Source organism: Grammomys surdaster, unplaced genomic scaffold, assembly GCF_004785775.1.
Source record: "Grammomys surdaster isolate TR1022 unplaced genomic scaffold, NIH_TR_1.0 125946, whole genome shotgun sequence".
NCBI lineage: Eukaryota > Metazoa > Chordata > Mammalia > Rodentia > Muridae > Grammomys > Grammomys surdaster.
This window is the reverse complement of record NW_021620768.1, coordinates 3,268,308-3,290,172: the sequence shown is the minus strand read 5'-3', so window position 1 is coordinate 3,290,172 and position 21,865 is coordinate 3,268,308. Positions and strand designations below refer to the sequence as shown.

The 21,865-nt window shown below is 41.7% G+C and overlaps 2 protein-coding genes and 1 non-coding gene across 33 annotated transcripts in view; all 3 read left to right on the top strand.

Moving 5' to 3' along the window:
- The window catches only part of Ubap2l (ubiquitin associated protein 2 like), a 54,416-nt gene extending 38,275 nt beyond the window's left edge, over positions 1 to 16,141 (top strand). For 8 of the 28 annotated variants that reach the window (XM_028753158.1, XM_028753149.1, XM_028753148.1 and 5 more), the window contains 10 exons: positions 939 to 1,134; positions 1,218 to 1,306; positions 3,515 to 3,568; positions 5,828 to 5,909; positions 6,712 to 6,929; positions 7,705 to 7,810; positions 12,751 to 12,818; positions 13,785 to 13,982; positions 14,397 to 14,447; positions 15,284 to 15,875. In XM_028753158.1, the coding sequence (XP_028608991.1) occupies positions 939 to 1,134; positions 1,218 to 1,306; positions 3,515 to 3,568; positions 5,828 to 5,909; positions 6,712 to 6,929; positions 7,705 to 7,810; positions 12,751 to 12,818; positions 13,785 to 13,982; positions 14,397 to 14,447; positions 15,284 to 15,379 (1,158 nt within the window). In that variant the 3' untranslated portion in view covers positions 15,380 to 15,875. The other 20 variants (XM_028753157.1, XM_028753160.1, XM_028753162.1 and 17 more) reach the window with 7 other exon arrangements.
- LOC114609122 lies at positions 5,570 to 5,701 on the top strand. Its single transcript, XR_003709464.1, has one exon. It is a non-coding gene; the product is annotated as a small nucleolar RNA SNORA58 (small nucleolar RNA).
- Positions 16,142 to 17,577: 1,436 nt separating the features above from the next.
- Positions 17,578 to 21,270, top strand: Hax1 (HCLS1 associated protein X-1). Of its 4 annotated transcripts, XM_028753141.1 has the most exons (8): positions 17,579 to 17,758; positions 17,837 to 17,998; positions 18,283 to 18,542; positions 18,707 to 18,894; positions 20,442 to 20,493; positions 20,603 to 20,709; positions 20,831 to 20,921; positions 21,032 to 21,270. In XM_028753141.1, exons 2-8 carry the CDS (start codon positions 17,994 to 17,996, stop codon positions 21,115 to 21,117), a joined length of 789 nt encoding a protein of 262 aa, XP_028608974.1. In that variant the 5' UTR covers positions 17,579 to 17,758; positions 17,837 to 17,993; the 3' UTR covers positions 21,118 to 21,270. The 4 variants fall into 4 exon arrangements, with proteins under 4 accessions (XP_028608973.1, XP_028608974.1, XP_028608972.1 ...); XM_028753140.1 differs by lacking the exon at positions 17,837 to 17,998 and having other exon boundaries at positions 17,578 to 17,758; XM_028753139.1 differs by lacking the exon at positions 17,837 to 17,998 and having other exon boundaries at positions 18,716 to 18,894.
- The last annotated feature ends 595 nt before the right edge of the window (positions 21,271 to 21,865 follow it).

Genomic DNA, 21,865 nt, shown 5'->3' with positions numbered 1-21,865 from the left:
GCATAACTAAAAGTCTGCTTTTTCCTTTTCACAGAAAATAGGCAGGGGCTTCATGTTCTCTGTTAAGTGCAGAACAGCGTACACTTTTTTTTTTTTTTTAAATGGAGGTATACTCACACATCTTTAATCCCAATATTTTGGATGCAAAAGCAGGTACATCTCTGAGTTCAAGGCCAGCCTGGTCTACAGAGTGAGTTCCACGACAGCCAGGGCTACACAGATCAATCCTGTCTCCAAGGGGAAAAAAAAAAAAGATATAGTTCAGTGATAGAATACATCATTAACAGGGATAAAGCCTTGGATTAAATTCCTACAAAAATTATGTCATTAAACTGGTATAATTATTTCTGTTCTTAGCCTGGGAAATGCTTAAATATAAGTCTCTAAAATAGTATGAAGCAGGATATCTTTATGAAAGTGAATTACTTTGTGGTTTTAACTCCTTTTTGAAGAATTAAGCTAGGGTTACTTAGGGAAAGGTGTTAAGTTTATAGGAGCCTAGGAAAAGCTGTGAGGGCTAAAGCTTTCTTAGGAGTCTTATTCCAAAACTACCAAATTCTAGTTTTAAAGTCAAAGCTGGTACTTTCTTCCAGCTTATATTTTAGTTTTCTAAGTTGAACTAGTGAAGCAAAGTGTGGAAAAGAAGGCTGTGATACACTTCTTAGTTCTAAGGTTTTCCCCCTTACTAATTGATGTCATTCATCCCTGTGGAATTTGTCCCCACCTACTTTGCTGTTTTCCTGAACTAAGTGATGATGGTCAATGGGCAATTGTGAGGAACGTGTAGCTAGAAATTTTCTTTTATCTTGTCAGAGGGAATCCTGGTACCCTAGGATGGCTTTCTTTAATTTCAGATTTGATGAGGTCATACATTGCTTATCTTCTCTAACCTGTTGCTAATCATTGTTTCTTTTATTTTCTACTGTTTCCCTTTGAAGCATACAAGTGTGGAGAGTGAGGCAAATCTGCATTCTTCCTCCAGCACTTTCTCTACCACATCCAGCACTGTCTCTGCACCTCCCCCAGTGGTCAGTGTCTCCTCCAGTCTGAATAGTGGCAGTAGTCTGGGCCTTAGCCTGGGCAGCAACTCTACTGTCACAGCCTCAACTCGAAGCTCAGTTGCTACAACTTCAGGTAGCTTTGTCTAGGTGGCTGGCATTCTTCTGGAATGGAGGAGATAGTAAATTTTATGACAACATAAAAATGTTCTCTTTCAGGAAAAGCTCCTCCCAACCTTCCTCCTGGAGTCCCGCCATTGTTGCCTAATCCATATATTATGGCTCCAGGGCTGTTACATGCCTACCCGGTAAGTGGGGCTGAAGGATCTTCTCCACAAAGTGAGGATGCTGTAACTCTTCTTTGTAGTTCTAGATTCAGATGGAAGACAATAATTAAAGCAGAATAAATGAATGGTACATTTGGGCAAACGGGTTTTAAATTTGTGTGTGTGTGTGCGCGCGTGCGTGCTAAGATTGGAGAAAACTGGAGTTTCCTTTTCACCTTTATTCAGGTTTCAGTTTGGCTTGCATTGTTTGGTGGCAAGTACCTTACCTGCTAAGCTATATCACTAGCCAAAAAAAAGTAACAGGGTTCGTGTATTTGTTTGCTTTTATATATTTGGGGGTTTTGTTTACATGTATGTTATATACACCATAGTGTGCCTGGTGCCTGTGGAGGCTATCATTGGATCCCCTGGAACTCAAGTTATAGACAATTGTAGACACCTCCATGTGTGTGCTGGGAATCAAACTTGGTTTCTATTGAAGAGCAGCCAGTGCTCTTGAGAACTCTCCAGGTTCCACCCTTCAAAATATAATAGTTTTTGTGGAGGAAGGACTAAACTTAGACAAGGCCCTTTACTGAGCATTTATTTTGTATGAAGTACGAGCTGGATCTTGAGCATCAAAGGCCAGAGTATGTAATTTCTTGGTTGTTTTCTATATTGCTATTGCTTCTCTACATCTTTAGATCGTTACTTTTTTGACCTATTTAGAACTCAAGTCCAGAACTACCTCAGCTGTCAGCTTTAAGTATTCAAATCCACTAAAATGAATAATATTTATAAAAATTCTATTTAAAAACACCTATTTTTGCTGGGAGTATTGTCAAGTGCCCTTAATCCTGCCACTATGCTCTGTGAAGTTTAAGCCCAGTCTGGTCTACATAAAAAATTCCATTTTTTTGGGCCAGGAAAGAAATTTCAATTTCTTCAGCCAAGTGTGGTGACATTAAACATCCCAACACTGTAGAGGCAGAGGCAAGTCGATATTTTGAGTTCAAGGCCAGCCTGGTCACCCAGCTGTATTCTAGGCCAGTTAGCACTACACAGTGAGACATATCTCAAAACAAAATAAAAAAGCCACTTACTCTTATCATAGGGAAGAAGCTTAGATAATAGATAGATGAAATATCCAAATTTCACTCTTTAACTTTTTTATCTTTTATCTTTTGAGTTGAGGTCTCACTTTGTAATGACCTAGAACTTTCAAAGATCTGTTTCTTGTCTCCCGAGAGTTGGGTTTAAGAGCATAAGCCTCCAGGGCCTGCCTTTTGTTTTTGTTTATTTTAGTACCTTTTATTAATTGGCAGTTTCATACATATCTATAATATTTTGATCATAACCACCCTTCTATTCTTTTTTCCTCTCATTCCTTCTTGAACTTATCTTCTTCCCAGCACTTCCTCCTTCCTACTTAATATCTTTTTTTTTTTTTTTACATGTATGAATGTTCTGCATGTGTTCTGAATGTGCACTATCCAAAGGTAGATAGGTATAGAGGTCAGAAGAGAGCATTGAACTTAGAACTAGAATTACTCATGGTAATGAGTTGTCTTGTGGGCCCTGGCAACTGAACTGCATCCTTTGCAAGAACAAGTGCTCTTAACCACTGAGCCATCTCTCTAGCCCCACATTACATACTTTTTTTAAAATGTATTTCCATGTTTATGAGTGCTTTGTATATATGTGTGTACTTGGTTCCCCTGGAGGGCAGAAAAAGAACATTGGATTCCCTTGAACTGGAGTTACAGATGAGTGTACATCCACTTGTGGATGCTGCGAATCAAACCTGTTTCCTCTGGAAGAGCAGCCAGTGCTCATAAGAGTTGATAGCCCCCACATTGAATACTTTTTAACAGTAACACTTTGTACCTAGAAATACAAGAAAATAAGAATAAAATGTGAATCCTTCAAATTTCAACCCAAGTTTCAAAGACTGCAAGAGACAGTGACTGCTCAATATAAATTAAAGCTGGCTGTTGATGTACTTGAATCTACTCATTTTCCCCTACAAGTGCCCTGATGTCAGCCTAGTCTTTATATAGTGTGTAGTTTCAGGAAAGCTTTAAGACCTTTCATGAAGCATTTAATCTCTTTATATTTTATTACTTTTCATTTAAAGAAAACAGAAGGAAATAATCTGCCTTGTTCTAACAATGACAATATATGTTCTATCTTGCCTTTTGCTACCATCATGACTAGTTCCTATTAATGTTATTAATGCCTGTCTTGCAGCCACAAGTATATGGTTATGATGATTTACAGATGCTCCAGACAAGATTTCCATTGGTAAGTATGTGAGATAGAAATTGGAAAAGAATACTAAATTGAGGAGTTGGGGTAGGTACATTGAGGCAGGGTTTCACTGTGTAGCCTTGGCTGTCTTTGCACTCACTCTGTAGATTAGGCTGGCCTCAAACTGACAAAAATTTACCTGCCTCTGCCTCTGCCTCCTCAGTGTTGGGATTAATGGCATGCGCCACTTCCTCCAGGCAAAAACATTAAAATTAACATGGAAATCACTTGTGGCTCATGTCTGTAATCCCAGCTTGTGAGAAGTGGAGGCAGGAAAGCCAAGAGTTCAAAACATGCCTCCATTATATAGGGAATTCAAGACCAGCTTGGGCTACATTACCTCCTTTCTTTCAGGGGGAAAAAAACCAAACAAAACTGATAGAAGGAGTCTCAGATGTTCAGTCATTGTCACAAACCTAGCTGTCTGTCTGTCTTCCCCCCCACACCCATATATCTTATTATATATGCATATATACTGGAAATTGAATCAGGGTACGAAAACACATGTGACATAGCTACAGCTCAAATGGAATAATAAAACTGTTAACATGCTTCCTATCAACATCAATTTTCTGTTCTGTTTTATTATTGTTGTTTGAGACCCTTATGGTTGAACCTAGAACTTAATTAATGCATGCTAGGTAGGTACTCTACTGCTCAGCTGTATTCCTACCCTTTCTTTTGAATAATTGGAGAGGTGTCTCACCACGTTTTCCAGGCTAGCGCCAAACTACTGGACCTCATATTGTCTTTCCTCAGTTTCCTAAGTATCTAGGACTAAACATTTACAATGATGATGTGTTATAGCATAGGTAAAGGGGTGTGTGTGTTTATTCGTTTTAGGCAAAGGCCCTTGTCTTGCTTGTTGGTGGTCTTTCTATGTAGTCCTAGCTATGAATACTAAGTACTAGGACCAAAGGCATGTGGCACCACATCCAACCTCTCTGGTTTTTCATAATTTTTTTCTCTGTCTCTCCTTATCTTTCTTCTTTACTTATGAGTTCTCCTGAATCCCCAAAATGGTGTACTTTCAACCTTTACATTTTTAATGTCTTAGGGTTTTTTTATTTGGTGGTTTGGTTGGTTTGGTTTTAGAGACAGGGTTTCTGTGTGTTTCTCTCTAGCTGTCCTAGAACTCCATTTATAGAGCACTCTGGCCCCAAACTCACAGAGATCTGCCTGTCTCTGCCTCTTGAGTACTAGAATTAAAGGAATGGGTCACAATACCCAGCCATTCTTAAGACTTGTGTAGTGCCAGTAGTCAAACCTAGGACCTCTTGCATTTTAGGCACATGCTATACTTTAGAGCTTTTAGTTTGACTGAATTGCTCAGGCTGGTGCTGAACTCACTTTTTATCTTAGGATGGCCTAAAACTTGGTGGTAGTAGTTAGATTTATAAGACTGCATCAACTGGACCACATTATGTTGTATTGATGCAGAATCTCACAAGGGTATATCTGGCCTTGGTGATTGTCATGCTTCAGCCTTCAGAATCTTAAAATGCTGGGATTTTAGAGAGTACCACCACACACAGCCTTTGTTGTTTTAAGACAGGAGCTGAGTGTAGTGACACGTGCCTTTAATCCCACCACTCAGTCTACATAGCTATAACTATGTAGCCTTGGCTGGCCTAGAATTTGTTTGAGACTATCCTGGTCTCAAACTCTAAAGAGCCACCTGCCTCTGCCTCTCATGCAATACATATGCCTGCCGATGCCAAAGGAGGATATTGAGTGTATCCTGTTTTTATCACTTTGCCCATCAACCCACATACTCTACTTGCTACTAGTATAGCATGCCCATGGTCATACCCACCTTTTTACATGGATGCTGGAGATCAAAGTAGTAAGCACTCTTACCTACTGAGTCAATCTCCACACTCGGCTTCTTAAGCACGTCAGGAGAAAGAAGAATCTGTTTTCTCAAAATTAGCCGAGAAGTTCTGTATAAGATTAAACCCTGTTAGTCCTGCTAGACCTTAATGTGTACTCAGTGAGCATATCCGTAGACCTTGTCTGACTATTCATGGCAGGCCAGGGGGAACAGTGTATGCAAGATTAATAGGAGTTTATGAGTTCTAAGCTTTTTAAATCAGTAACTGGGTAGTTTGTAATACTCCAACAATCTCATGTTTCAATTGGTAACTGAGTAGTTTGTAATTCTCCAACAGTCTCATGCTTCTATTCATCTTTGTGGTTTTTACGATAAAGAGTGAGTGGAATTTAATCTCTGCTCTCTTATTTTGGTTCTAGGATTACTACAGTATCCCGTTTCCCACACCCACCACTCCACTTACTGGGAGGGATGGTAGCCTGGCCAGCAACCCTTACTCTGGTACGATTGGGATAGAGTGAATACAGGGAGATGTATTGGGATTGGAGGTAGAAACATGATTAGTAGCAAGAAGGGTTCCATAAATAAGATTTTTGGCATAATTGTGAATTTTTTTCTTCCCAGCCCCTATTGTCATGGATGTGATGAATCAAGGCTGGAAGTTTCATAATTCTATTATAAATATGTGCCTGTGACATCTTTTTATATTATCACTTTCTGTTGACTTATTTCCAGACTTACGGTTCTGGATATTTGATGCAGATTTTCACCATGCTAAGCATAAGTTCTAGTACTGAGCTAGACTTCTAACTTTAGTGGGATTTTTGTTTTGTTTTTTGGCTAGTCCACCTTTCCCCTGGAAGTATGATTGAATAGTTTTGTTTGTTGATTTTGTTTTGTTGTTGTTTTGGGGTTTTGTTTTGAGGGGGGAGTTTGGTTTGGTTTTGGTTTCTGGTTTTTCAAGACAGGGTTTCTCTGTATAGCCCTGGCTGTCCTAGCACTGACTCCGTAGACCAGGCTAGCCTTCAAACTCAAAGAGATTCACCTGCCTCTGTCTCCTGAAGGCTGGGTTTAAAGATGTGTGCAGCCATCCCATCTGGCTGATTTTTGTTTGTTTTTACATAACTCACCTATCATTGTCTTTTCATTTTCCCTCAACTATTGTTGTCCTTCAAGCTTTGGAGAAACAAAGGTGCAATAGAGACAATAGAAAACAAGTTGGCAGAGGAACATTGTGGGGGGGGGGGTTCATTCTGGGAGCCTCTGTACATTATAGAGTGTACAGCTGCCCTTCTTTTCATAGGCGACCTCACCAAGTTCGGCCGTGGGGATGCCTCCTCCCCAGCCCCAGCCACAACCTTGGCCCAACCCCAACAGAACCAGACGCAGACTCACCACACCACGCAGCAGACATTCCTGAACCCGGCGCTGCCTCCTGGATATAGTTACACCAGCCTGCCATACTACACAGGGGTCCCGGGCCTCCCCAGCACCTTCCAGTATGGGCCTGCTGTGTTCCCTGTGAGTAACTGAATGGTTGTGGTCTCCTTGTTGTAAAGGATCCCAGTTCTGGACACCATCCTTGTTGCTTTCACAGCTATATGACTCCTTAGAAATAAATGAAGATAACTTGTATATAACTTTGAACCTTTGGCCCATTTCTGGCCTGGGAATAAAGGGTATGGGATTTTTAATTAAACAAAAATTGCCTGATTATAGAATTATCCAAAAGAGGACTGTGATACTGTGTGTCTTTGCTGCCCCTTCTTTCCCTGTAACCATTGTCTCTTTATCTCTAAACCACTCTGCCTTTTGATTTCTTGAGTCAATTCTGAAAACATTAGTGTATTAGTTACTTTTTTGTTATTTTAAAATACCATGACTAAGAGCAACTCACAGTAGAAAGTTATGTTTAGCTTACAGTTTGAAGGGGGGAGAGAGTCCATAATGGTGAGGTCCTAGGAGCAGGAAGTAGTAGAGAGATCAGGAGTGTCGGGCAGGGCTACAAACCCTCAAATCCTATCCCACTGATGTACGTCCTTCAGCAAGGTTCCACCTCCTAAAGGTTCCATAATCTCAAAGAACGAGGGGCTAGATATTAAAATATATGAGCACATGCAGGGTGGTGGGAATTTTCTTATTCAACCATTATTAGGAAGAATCCCATTTCACTCTTCAGACTGTGACTGGCCTATGTTACGATAGGTATCTACCTAAATGTCCAGGCTTTGGAGTAGGACAAGTGAGACAAATGCTGCTACTGGGTCATTCCCTTTCTGTTCTTTTTGCTCTTCAGGTGGCTCCTACCTCTTCCAAGCAGCATGGTGTGAATGTCAGTGTGAATGCCTCAGCCACCCCTTTCCAACAGCCAAGTGGATATGGGTCTCATGGGTACAACACTGGTAAGTTCCCTTTCACCCTTCTCAATGGTCTGTGTGGTTTGTTTGTAGATGAGGAAAGACCCATTTGAAAGTGGGTCAGTTAACATACAATTGTCATTGTTTGGCTGGCTTAGGTGTCTGATAACAGTACCAGTGAAGAGTTTGTGCTAGGACTTGTATCCACTGTTCACAGTAGGAATGATCAGAAGGCTTGTGTTGGCTGATCTGAGTTTGAGAAATAAAGCAAGGACCCCAGGTTTCTTTGAAAGGACAGTGAGGGGAAATGGTAGTATGCATGATTCTGCGAGTTGAAGAGTAATGAAGAGAAGAGATAGGTATGTTCCTAACAAACACTGTGCACAATAAGTTGACATAAATGATTTGTATCACTAATTTTTTTGTTACATGACTCTCCCTTTTTAATTCTCTAGCTAAAAGACCTACAATGTGGAGAAAAAAAGTAGACATGATTGACTACTTACTAAGAGTGAATCCTTAGGTTTCTTCATTTGTATAGTTAGTCTTGTTGCTATTGCACCTCTGATGGCATGGATGGAAGTGTACAGATTTTATGGATACATATAGCCTGTTGCTTCTATACCCTGATGTCTTGCTTTACTTTTGGAGGATGGAGATAAAGAGAACATTTTGTTTTTGTAGGGTTTTTGTTGTTGTTGTTGTTGTTGACTTTATGTTTTTTTTTTTAATTTGGTTTATTTTGTTTTTTGGAAACAGGATCTCTCTATGTAGACTTGTCTGTCCTGGAACTCAATATGTAAACCAGGGTGACCTGAAATCCACAGATTTGTCTGCCTCTGCCTCCAGAGTGCTAGGACTAAAGGTGTACACCTCCGCATTTGGCTTGTTTGTGGTTTTGTTTTGTATTGTTTTTGAGACAAGGTCTCTATGAAACCCAGGCTTGCCTCAAATTTGTGACAATCCTTTTGCCATTATCTCCTGCGTGTAGTAGGTATATGCCCATATCTGGCTCTAGGAAAGGACTGGAAACAATTCCACGTAATTTTTTAAAGTGACTTTTAGGTGAATCTGGGGGAGGTGGTTGGTACAGTTGCTAAGGGGTAAGAGTCAAGTTATCTTTAAAAGCTTGTAGCCTGGTTAGATTTTTATGTAAATAAAATCCCATAGTTTTATGGGATTTAGAAGGAGCAACCATTGTTCTTCACTTTTCTGTGGACTCTGGGTAGGTAAATAACCAAGCTTTTCAGTAACTGGAAAAGTGAGCACAGAAAGATTGGGTCATGATAAACATTTTAAAAATCTTGAAGACCTGCTGAGATTTTAATACCCATACTTCTTATGGCTACTCCTCTCACTGAGCAAGGCCTAGCCTACCTAATCTTTGGTGGGTAGAGAGGTAGAAGGTTTTTTGACTTGGAGTGGCTTCATCCCAAAACTCAGTACTACATTTAGGTACTAAGTGGTCCAGTTACAAATATTTTAAAGGACATGTGACTGATGAAAGTTGGACTGATCGGAAACTCCTAGCTTCTTACCTACCTTAAGATTTCAGTAATCTATTACAGCAGTTTTTTGAGAACCCCTAGTTCCCAACCCCCAACAGAGGGCTCTTATCATTCTGTTCCTCATCAACCTCTAAATTCATTTATCTTTATGTATTTGATTCCTTTTAGGAAGAAAATATCCACCCCCTTACAAGCATTTCTGGACGGCTGAGAGCTAATTTGGCCCAAGCCTGGGGGCTGTGTTTTGTGTGTGTGTATAAATTTGCACTGAAGTCTTGTTTCAGAAACCAGACCACTGAGGAAAGCCTGCTGAGCTGAGGCCATGGCCTGCGTGGCTTGGGGAAATGAGTTGGTGGATACCTTCTGGGCTTTTGAACTTGCCCTTCCCCATTTCCCTTTCCCCCATGTGTCTGACCCTGTCTTACCCATTTCGAGTTCGAGCGGTGCAGCACCTCCGAAGCATCAATGCACACACCTGCTGTTGCTTTTGATTTCTGGAAGGCATGTAGTTCCAACTTGTAACAAAATATTTGTAGTCTTCAATAAACTGTGGTATTTCTTTAGCTAACTCTGCGTTCTTTCCGTGCATGTCTTTCTGGACACTAGGAGCCGATGCTGTATTGTGGATAAAGGGTGGAGGGTGGCTTTTTCAATCAACTCCCAGTATAGCCAAAGAGCTGTTAGTGTTTTAGTATAGTGGTTTTTAATTTGGGTGGAGGGAAAATAGTCTGTTTCCAGCCTATTGATTGGTTGGTAAAGCTATTTATAAATAAACAAAAACAAAACTGATTTCCCATGCTTTTATGTCTACTTTTTCATATAGATCATCCCCTTGCCTCTGGCATAGGCTGAGGGGAAAGGACAAGAAATTAGAGTGTCATGTCATGGTGAAAGGCAAAAGAGGTAGTGTTCAAAGCTGTTGTTAGAGAAGTTTCATCTAGGGCTTAATTTCTACATCTAATTCTCAAACTAGATAGCTTACTGATAGCTGATCAGGTCATTTGTGATGACTTAGTTGATGACTTCAGGCTTTGTGGGACCTGTACTAGCCTGGAACATGGCCCTTAGATGGCTTTTTAGAGATAATGAATTATTTGTAAGTCATTTTTAACTTGTGGATTAGCCAAAGGTGTGTGGGAGATGTTTGGTCAGACATTCTGGTGGAAAATTTGATCTCCATGCACTCACTGACTGGTACACTATCAGCCTTTGATTTATAGCATAAATCTGAACAATTATACCACCACTCTTGAAACCATACATTCATCTTTCCTTTTGTAGTTCCTACCCCTCTGGTCCTATAGAGTGTAGCCAATTTTCCAAGTTGCCACCATGCTAAGTAAAAGAAATGTGTTCTTGTTTCTTCTGCCTATCACCTACATTGTTTCTGTAATGATTTTTATATCTATTGAGTTGGGGTAGGCAGGACATGTGGGGTGGAAAAAGAGCAGAACTGTAGTCTGAGGAGTTCTGGAATAATTAGTGAAAACCAATGCCTGTGGTTGGGGGGAGGGGGGTTCTATTAAATAGAGGCTATTACAGCTACTACCTCTCTCCCTCCAGCCCCATTTCTAGTTTCTTCTATCTAATATGCAATTTTTAAATCTCTGAACCTAAGCTTTTTAGGTAAAAACCAAACAAGGTAGGAACTTGCTAAAACTAAGTTAACTCCTTACTACCCAGCTTAAGAATCCAGTTAGTAATTTTCCTACCCTTTGTAAGCACCCTGACTTCTCTCTGTAGATGGTAACCAAACCAACTATATGCACTTATCTAGTAAAGATAAGTATTGTCTCTTTGATTTTTGTCTTTATTTATATCTTGGTTTATCTCCCTTCTATATTAAACCTCTCACTAGCTTTAGCCTCTTTCATAACTGAACTTAAAGTTATGCCTGCTACCTACTCTTCTGTCAGATAGAAATCTGGGGTCTGAAAAGAGGAGGAAGAAAAAAAATCTCTGCTACCTCCAAAAAGAGTTTGTTGTATTCCCTTTGTTTACTTTGTGCCTTCCAAGTATGCAGTTAATCTTGCTTTATTCTGCTTTTTTGTTTTTTGTTTTCCTCCTAGATTGTATTTGTTCCTTCTGAAGGGCATTATCTGAACTTGTGTTATGGTAGGGTTTTAACAGTTCAATCATTTTCCCTTGGTGTTAGAAGTCCTTCTACTGGCTGGAAAAGCGTTTAATCATTGACTTAAAGAAAACCATTCTACTGAAGATTCTAAAGTGGTTGTAAACTTAACTCCTAAAGCTGCCTTTGTTCTAGGGATTGGTTAGGAGAGTTTGAGTTCTGGAATTTGTATGGAGACTGTTGAATTATGAGTGAATGGAGGATTCCTGGTGGGTTTTTGATTTTTTGGGGGGTTTTATTGTTTTTGTTTGTTTGGTTGGTTATTAATACATTTCTTCTCAGGAAAAAAACAAAACTCCATCAGAGTGCTCCCATAAAAGAATAATGTACCTCTGGAGGCAAGAATCTTAAAAGCATAGGAATGCAGTTTTTCTGGTTTCCTTTTTATCTTTACAGGAACTGATAATGTATTTTTTCAATTGTGAATTAAATTTCTAGTTTAACTTATCTTTCACATTTTTGCTTAAAATGTCTCTAGTGAGATGCTAGATGATCCCATGGCTTTTCCTGTCTTCGTTATTTATTGACTTACACTCTCAGGAAGAGTATAGTAGTAAGTTCATTTTAGCTTGAGAACAAATTAAAATGGATTATACGACTGCAGGCTCCTTTGAACTGTGATGGTAGGGAGTTTCTCTACAGGGAACATGAGTTAGATATGGACTGAAGCTAGGATTTCATGGACAGACTGAAGTAATGAAAGTGACATTGTTTCTACCGTCTGTATAGGCTTAAAGACTACCCCTTATTATGTCTTCCTCATGTCCCACATCACTAAAATTATAGAACTAGAAATTCATCTTGTGTCAGCCCTTTAATTTATAAGGATATAAGCCTAGAATTCCTACTTAAGTAAGACTTAAGTAAACAGATTCTAATAAGTGCTCTGGGACTGCACTTAACAGTCCCTACTGTTCCTACTTAACAATGTGGATTGCTAAGGATTTTGAGCACCAGAGTGTCTATAAAACAGAAAGAACCAAATTACCCGTCTTAAAGGGCACAATCATGTGGACTTTGAATAGACTGCTTCACAGTGGACACTAAGTTTATTATATCCTTTTGCTTATAAATCATACATTACTGAGATTTTGCTAATACCCTTTGTTCCCCTCAGAAAACAGCTCACATATATATTCCATACATAACATCTATAAAGGACAAAAGAATTCTTAGGCAGCATTTGTGTTATGAATTCCGACATCTCAGAACTGATGTAAAAGTGGAAAAATTATACCAAAATTCCTTTACAGTGCCATAGCTAGAAAAGCTGCAGACATCACTATGTTCTAGGAACAGAGACTAGGCTGATAACAGAGCTAATCCTCTCTTTCCTCCTCCACTAGGTGTATCAGTCACCTCCAGTAACACGGGCGTGCCAGATATCTCGGGTTCTGTGTACTCCAAAACCCAGGTAGGTATCTGGTCTGGATGAAAGTAGAAAGGGATGGATGAACATAGAAGAGGTAGAGTTGAAGTTAGAACAACCCTCAGGAGAGCTGTCAGGAACCTGCCCTATCTTTTCTAAAACAAATTGTCCCTAGGCTTCAATTTCTTTAGAACTTTAAATTTAGCCCTCTGAGGGGAAAAAAAATTGAAAATGTCAAGGGCAAGTGTGGTAAATTGTAATGTGATACTTCTTAATGTACAGTGGTGCTGGCCCCTTGACCTACCTACTTACTACCATTTTTGCAACTTTGCAAGAGAATAAATACCAGAATGAAGTGAAACTAGTTAGTTTCATTCTTTGTAAGTCCATAACCAAAAGTGGGAATGAAGTGAAGTATTTGTTTCTGAGTTATCTACAGATATGTCTGTTGTCTGTCATTTTTGTGTCCAACAAGATCGTCATTTCATTTAAAATATCTAAGGAGTTTGGATTTATGCTAAACTACAGAGGCAGATGTTGCTAGTGAGCAAACTTCTCTATATTCTCATGAAATTATTTTTACTTATTTATTTTGAAGAAGGGTTTCATTTTGTAGTCCTAGCTGACCTGGAACTCATTGTGTAGACCAGACTAGTCTCAAACTCAAAAGACCCACCTGCTTCCCAAATGATTGGGATTAAAGGTATATACCATTGTGGCTGGTCAATATAAGATTTCACAGCATACTCTTCCTGCTTGATCCTTACAGCAAGAGCTCAGCAATATTTCTTTTATTTATGGGGAAACTGAAGTTATATAGTTAATTTGCCTAGGATCATGGAGTTATAAAAAGGCAGAGCTAGAACTAAGACTTTTGAATATCTGACTTGAGGTATACTATTGATTCTGACCATGCTACTTTCTGAGGATAAGGGTATCTGTCCTCAGAAAGTCCTAGGATTCTTCTAATGACCACGTTTTACTATTTTCCCTCCTGTTCTCCTGGGATAGCAGTCCTTTGAGAAACAAGGGTTTCATTCCGGTACTCCTGCTGCCTCCTTCAACTTGCCTTCAGCTCTAGGAAGTGGAGGGCCCATCAATCCAGCCACAGCTGCTGCCTATCCACCTGCCCCCTTTATGCATATTCTGACCCCACATCAGCAGCCACACTCTCAGATCCTTCACCATCACCTGCAGCAGGATGGCCAGGTAACAGCCCTTCCCCCCTCTCTCCTTTCCCTTCCTCTTCCTTCCTATCCCTTAAAACTACCTCCCTTTTCCTTTTCTTAACCTTCCTTACCACCACCTTCACCCAGCCCTCACCAGTGCCAGCCAGGGGCACACAGCACATACAGACACAAGCGCACATAACAGGAGCAGTTAGCAAAGGAAACATGAAAGAATGGGCCAGAGTGAAACCCTTTTGTCCAGTTCCTTTGGTACCTTTCTCTTCCACCTTCCATTGCACAGTTGTCCTCATCCTGTCAGACCTGGGTCACACCTTCCCTCTAACCTCTCCCAGCCTTCTCCCTTCCCTGACATTATAGCTTTCCCTTCTAACAGTGGAGTTCTATTGTCAAAAGTTTGTCCCTTTATTTTCCATATATCCTGGTTCTGCCTCAGCTACCATATTTGCAGATGATTCTCTGTTGCCAGCGCCAGCAGGAGGAGCAGGTAATGAAACTGAATGATGATATGCTTGAACCAACCTTTTTAGTCCCCATTTCACCTCCACAGCCTCAGATAACTTAAAGTTTACCCAATCACAAATCGGGATACACAAACAGAAACACTATGCTAAGCCCTCTGGCCTCCCCATCCTCTCTTTCTTCCTTCCCCACCTCAACACCCTCTTTATCTTTCTACCCTCCCCAACTCTGGAAAACACTTGGTTACTAGAATGGAAAAGATTCTTGGGACAGCATCTGGAGCCTGATGCCTCAGGTCTTTGTGGCTTTGAATTGGTTTCACATTAATTAATGTGTGGTGGTGGGTGGATCTGAAGGGTGGTAAAAGAGACCTCTTAAGATCCCCAGCATAGGTGGCTGGTCAACTAAAATAGGGCTTTTTTGCTCTCAAAGATAGCTTTCTATGTTTTGGCATTCACAGAGATGAGTGAGAATGTAATCACCTTGTGATCACTCATTTTGAAAAGGTCAGAATTCTCATAGTTGCTTTTTTTTTTTTTTTTTTTTTTTTCTTTAGACCAGGGCAGTGGGTAGTGGGGAAGACAACTGAAAAGAACAGAATCAACTCACCATCTTATCTCCAAAGTTTTCATGTCCACTTTTCAATTTCCTCTACTTTAAGGTTAAAAAAAAATGTCACCTTGTAAAAGAGGCTATGTAGACCAAATTTTCTGTGCTTGAAAAGTAAACTTCATAGTAGGTTCTAAGTAAAAGAAACGAGAGAGCATGACTATTTGCACATTTCCACTTGAAGATGTTACGGATTGGTCCCACTAACTAGACACCTTTTTCCTCCCCCATAACCCTCCCATTCCCCTGCAGACGGGCAGCGGGCAACGTAGCCAGACCAGCTCCATCCCGCAGAAGCCCCAGACCAACAAGTCTGCCTACAACAGCTACAGCTGGGGGGCCAACTGAGGCCCTGACCCTCTTCTCCTGTCCCATCTTCTGAGAGGGCTTCTCAGCCTGGAAACTATGGAAACAGCATCAAAGAGAGAAAAGAATGTGGGGTGATTCCGCTGCTCCACACCCCCAGCGGCCCATCCCACACCTCAGCTTCATGTCTGTCCCATCCCTATACCATTCCTATGCCCTGTTGTATGTATTATAGGATTTGTATTTTCTTCCCCTCCCCTCCTCTTCCTCCTTTCTCTTTGCATTCAAGATTATGAAACTTTGCTGTGGGCCCTGCCTTTCCTTCACTTCTTCCTGTTCACCCTGGTGGTGTATGGGTGAGGTGGGAAGGTGAAACCCCTTCCTCCCCAAATATATATCAGCCCAACAGCCCTAAGTCTCCTCCTTTATTATTAGGAAAACCAAACAAAACACATGCACACACACACACACACACACACACATACATACATACACACTAAAAAAAATGGCGTCATAAATATGAACAGCATTGTCAGATTGATTAGTTGAAGTGTTTTTTTTGTACTGTGTCCTCAAATTTAATGGATAAATGTGTCTTGTATATATATATATATACATATATATATAAAAAAAAGGAGAAAAAAAAAACAAACCTCTACCTTCAGCCTCTGCCCATTCTTGCTCCGTCTAGGATATCCTCACTCTCGTCGATGACCAGCTTGGTGAATAAGTATTCCCGTACCAACTGGGCCTCTTGTAGCAGGCTCGAAGGCTGTGGAATAAAGTGAAATCTTTGCCCTTTAAGAACTCTCACCTTAATGTGCTAATATTTTGCCCTTAAGGGGATTCCCTTTTATATCCTGTGACTGAAAAGAACCACTACAAATCTTCATTTCTTCTAGAAACTGCCTCATCTACAGCAAGTTTCAGGAAGTGAAAGGGGAAGGAGCTAAGGACATTTAAGAGGAAAAAAAGACCTTGTGGGAGTCTAAGCATTTTAAAGGATTCTGAATCTGCAGCCAGCATTAGCTGCTGGCTGGCAGAACTAAATCTTAGGTCCTTTTTCTGTTTGGAGGAGTATAGTAGTTCTTGTTGTCTGAGTTACGTTTTTGAGACAGTCTCACTATGTAACCCTGAGTGGCCTGGAACTTGGTGTGGAGCCCAAAATGGTCTCACATTCAGAGATCTGCCTGCCTCTACCTCTTGAGTGCTAAGGTTAAAGGTTCTCAGCACTACACCTTGCCTTGCCTATTTTATGTAGTTTTGAAATGCCTAAGTTTGGGGAAAGGAGGGGATGATGATGGTAGAGCAAGACCTGGGGTGGGGACATGATGCAGTAAAAGGTTTTGGACTTAACTACATGAAAGAGAAGTTTCATTTTTGAGATCCTGTTTCAGCCTTCCAAAACTTCAACCATTCCTCTGTGCTGGAGTGGGAAGGAAGGTCTGTTTACTTTTTGAGTCAGAGTCTCACTGTGTAGCCCTGGCTTGCCAGAAACTCTGTGTTAAGCAGGCTGGCATCATACCTCCCTCCTCGTGGATTAAAGACGAGCACCATCAAATTTCCTAATTGCATGGTCTTTCCAAGACAGGTTAAGTAGCTTCTCATTTCTGCCTAGTCTACGAACCTTACCTTATTGGTTGCCATCTGTTTAGTTTTTTAAATTAAAGCAGTGTATGGTGGCAACCGCCTTCAATCTCGGCACTTGGGAGACAGGCAGGTCGTTGAATTTGTGGCCCCCTTGGTCTACAATGGAGCTCCAGGGCAGCCAGAGCTACACACACAAACCCTGTGTCGAAAAAAACAAGTTTAAAAACTCTCCCTACTTGCTGAAGAGATTCCTAGCATCTTTATTCAGCTGTAGGGAAATCGCGGTGTTAGGAACTTGGTAAAACACTTTGCCTAACCTAGTATTAGACGTCACCGACCTCAGTCTAGAAACAAAACACAAGGTGGGAGGTGTTTTCTGATACTGGAGTGAACCAGGCCTCCGAGTGAACAGGCCACTCCCTCTGGCGGCTACCTGGGACGCTCCAGGGAGAAACGGAAACACCCCTTGGGCCTGACAGATCGGCAGGGGCAAGAATCACCTAGAAGGGATGTGATCCTTGGACAGTGGGGGTTTCGTACGTCCACCCTCACTCAAAACTGAAAGGTAGCGTATAGAAGTTTCAAGTCTGAAGAGCGCCGTCAGCCCCGCCTCTTCCTCCTCCGGGTTACAGCTTTTACGACAGTGCCGCATCGTAGGCTTGCTTTCCGGCAGTGAGCGCTAAGCCCTGACTATATCCGACAGGGTAGCGTAAGCGGGCGGTGGTCTCGTGTTGCCCATGGGCTGCAGATGATCAAAGTTTCTAGTGCCCCTACAGGAATGAGCGTCTTTGATCTTTTCCGAGGCTTTTTCGGCTTTCCTGGACCTCGGAGGTGAGAATAGCTGTGGGCTGGGCATAAGGGAGGGGTGTTTTGGTGGACACTCGACCCCTTCGTCATATTTTTGGAAAGCTTCCTTTCCCGCTCCCTTCAAGTCCTGCTGAGAGGTCAAAGATCGCATTCTTGAGTACTCACCCCGCCACAGCAATCAAAGCAGTGCTTAAGAGGACAGAAACGGCACCTTTCTCCAGACTGGGGTGATGCAACAGGGACCTGGGCGGAGAAGACAATGGGGTATGGGGAAGAGGACCATGAGCAGTGGGCATAAGTAGTGGGCAGGATGACCCTGAAGAAAAACCATGGGGGGTCGTTTGGGAGCTGTTGGGAGGTGCGGAGAGGCTCTGTTTAGAGACAATACAAAACCCTAATAGATCCATCGGCGTTGTTTTGAAACCAGATCTCCAGTGCTTTCTTCAGCTGCCAGAACCCTCTTTGGCCCATTTTACTGCCCTTGGGTTGGTTTTTTTTGGCTTAGACAGTGTTGAAGTCTTCCGCGGCTTATCTGCCTCCACTCTCAGCCACAGAGATCCTTTTTTTGGAGGGATGACTCGAGATGACGACGATGATGATGACGACGAAGAGGAGGAAGACAGGGGCGCGTGGGGTCGAGAGAGCTATTCGTTTGATGGTTCTCAGCCTCCAGAGGAATTCGGTTTCAGCTTCAGCCCCAGAGGAGGGATGCGATTCCACGGCAACTTTGGCTTTGATGATCTAGTACGAGATTTTAATAGCATCTTCAGCGAGATGGGGGCCTGGACCTTGCCGTCCCACTCTCCTGGTGTGTGAATTTCCTTGAGGGTGAACCTATGGGTATCTAGTGGGTTAGTGATGAATAACAGAACTTGCAGAGTAGCTGGATATGTCTACAGAAAATGATTTTAAAAAGATTAAAAGTGTTGTAAGGCCTTTCCTATCCCAGAATCACCTACCAACTTTGTACAGAACTTCCAGGTCCTGAGTCAGAAACACCTGGTGAGAGACTGCGGGAGGGGCAGACACTACGAGACTCAATGCTCAAGTACCCAGATAGTCACCAGCCCAGGATCTTTGAGGGGGTCTTGGAGAGTCATACAAAACCTGAATCCCCCAAACCAGCTCCAGATTGGGGGTCCCAGGGACCTTTTCATAGGGTGAGTACAATACACCTGACCTATAAATCCTTATTGGAATCTCTTAATAGTTGATTTGGATTAGTGCATTTATCTGGATTTTGTTCTTTATTGGGATTTTTGTTTTGGATTTCTTTTTTTCTTTTTGGGGTGGGGATTTCGAGACAGGGTACCTCTGTATAGCCCTGGCTGTCTTGGAACTCATTCTGTAGACCAGGGTGGCCTCAAACTCAGAAATCCACCTGCCTCTGCCTCCCAAGTGCTGGGATTAAAGGCGTGCGCCACCACTGCCCGACTCTGGAATTTTTGTTTTGAAACTTACTTCACTGAGTAGATTTAGAGATCTGCATGCCCCTGCCTCTGGATTAAATGTGTGCCACCACACCTAGTCTAAGATTTATGATGAGTGTTTTGCCTGCTTGAATGTCTCTACTACATGTACCTTGTGCCCACAGAGGTAAAAGAAGGATATTGAATCCACTGGAACTCAATGTATGGTTATGAGCCACCATGCTCTTGCTGGGAACTATAAAGTATGGTCTTCTAAAAGAGTGTCCCCTCCACTCTCTTCTTATTGTATGTATTTGTGTGGTTATGTATTTTGAGGCAGGGCTTCTGTGGTATTGACTGACCTGGAACTTGCTATGTAGACCAGGCTAGTGTCAAACTCAGGGAACTGCCTGCCTCTGAGTTTGTTAGTTGGGATTTTGTTGCTATTGTTTGTTGTTTTTAAGATTTATTTATGTTGTGGATGTATGTGTCTGTGTGCTTTTGTATGTGCCCTGTGGGTGCAGGTGCTTGCAGTGATGAGATGTGGTCTCCCCTGGAGCTCTGAGCTGCTTGATGTCCTCTAGTGGAGCACCATGTGTTCTTAACCTGTGAGCCTTCTTTCCAACCCCATTGCTTCTGTTTTCTTTTTGCAATATTAGAACTGGAATAGAATACAAAGGGAAAAATGGAAATACTGGGCTGCTTTTTTTTTTTTTAATTACTAGTTTCAATTCTTGGTTAAGAAAGAATCTTTTTTTTTTTTTTTTTTTTTTTTTTTTTTTTTTTTTGGTTTTTCGAGACAGGGTTTCTCTGTATAGCCCTGGCTGTCCTGGAACTCACTCTGTAGACCAGGCTGGCCTTGAACTCAGAAATCCGCCTGCCTCTGCCTCCCAAGTGCTGGGATTAAAGGCGTGCGCCACCATCGCCCGGCTAAGAAAGAATCTTAAAAGTGCAAGAAAGAATTTCAGGAATTCTTTTTGGTAGAAGTCCATATAAAACTAAGGAAGAAGGTGTGTGAACAGAAGCTGCCCAAATGGAAGTATTTCTGGGGTTCTGGAACTAGTGGAGAGTATGGGTTCTCTGACCTTCAAGATTAAGATTGGAAAGTGTCGCCAGGCAATGGTGGCGCACACCTTTAATCCCAGCACTTGGGAGGCAGAGGCAGGTGGATTTCTGAGTTCGAGGCCAGTCTGGTCTACAGAGTGAGTTCCAGGACAGCCCGGACTACACAGAGAAACCTTGTCTTGAAAAACAACAACAACAAAAAGATCACCAATTGTATGTGGCTTCTTCTACAGTTGGATGATACATGGCCTGTGAGTCCCCATTCTAGAGCCAAAGAAGATAAAGGTGAGTCTAGCCAAGCTCCTGAAGTTCTCTCAGAAGTTTCTTTCTGAAACACTTGTCTAATTTTCTTCTCTCCACTGTCTCCTGGCTTGTCATCTCTCTGCCCTTCCAGATCTTGACTCCCAGGTTTCCCAGGAAGGTTTGGGTCCACTTCTTCAACCCCAGCCCAAATCGTATTTCAAAAGCATCTCTGTGACCAAGATCACTAAGCCAGATGGGGTGAGTTAAGAGAGAAGTTAAAAACAACTAACCATATAATGCTCTGGGGAAAGGGACCAGTATAAGAAAATACTAAACTCAACATAGTGCTGTTAGGAATATGTTGAGACTTCTCTTGCAGACAGTGGAGGAACACCGCACTGTGGTAGACAGTGAGGGCCGGAGAGAGACCACAGTGACCCATCAAGAAGCCCATGACAGTTCCAGAAGTGGTACGTTAAAGAGTATGACTCAAAAGACCCATCTCTTAACTTTTTGAGGAAAAACATATGCCTACCTTTTGATAATTTTTCTCTCTTGTTGGTATGACTTTCTTCCTTAGATCCAGCCTCTCAGACATCCCCAGCTCTGGATGATCCCTTTTCCATCCTGGATTTGCTCCTAGGACGCTGGTTTCGGTCCCGATAGCTTCCTTAAACTTCAGAAGCCTTCAGGTCTTTCCCACTCCCTTCCTGTTGCCCATTGTCTGTCATCCTGGGGTCTTAAATATGTGAAACAATTGAGCTTATGCCAGTCTGTCATTCATCCAAACTGACCAATAAAGCCTTTATTTATGCTAAAGGTCTCCATCTTGGTTTTGTCAAGGTTCTTTTAATTTACAGACCCATCCAAGGCTTCAAAAATTATCTTGGCTTACGGTTTTATTTTCTGTACAGCAGAGGTAGTATGCTCATGTAGAAATCAGGACAACATGTGGGAGTTGGTTCTTTTCACAGTGTGGGTTCTATGACTCCAAGTCAAGGTCTCAGGCTTGGCAGCAGGCTTTTACCCACTGAGGTATTTCATCAGCCCCTTCATTAAATATTTTTTTCATTTCCAAAACAAGATTTAATAAATTAGAGTTAGACCCAAAAAGAAAAGATTTTATTATTGAGGAAATAGAGATAATTCCAGTAGCATTTCTAGAAAAAGATAGCTCAGATTGCCAAAACATAATTGTTTAAAAGTAAGATAACTGTTTTTCATAAGTACAAGAACACTAACTCAGTAATTCAGGAAATAAATTGCACTCTGGCCAAATAGGTTTTTTTGTTTTGTTTTCTGAGACAGGCTTTTCCTGTGTAGTCCTGGCTGTCCTGGAAGGTAGACCAGGTGGCCAAGGTGGCCTCGAACTCAGAAATCTGCCTGCCTCTGCCTCCCAAGTGCTGGGATTAAA

Bases quoted from the DNA above. Each gene is read 5' to 3' on its own strand.
- Hax1 (XM_028753140.1), top strand. From the start codon at position 17,676: ATGATCAAAGTTTCTAGTGCCCCTACAGGAATGAGCGTCTTTGATCTT. The intron at 18,895-20,441 runs GTGAGTACAATA...CTTCTTCTACAG, and splicing joins CCCAGGGACCTTTTCATAGG to TTGGATGATACATGGCCTGT. The intron at 20,494-20,602 runs GTGAGTCTAGCC...CTGCCCTTCCAG, and splicing joins TAGAGCCAAAGAAGATAAAG to ATCTTGACTCCCAGGTTTCC.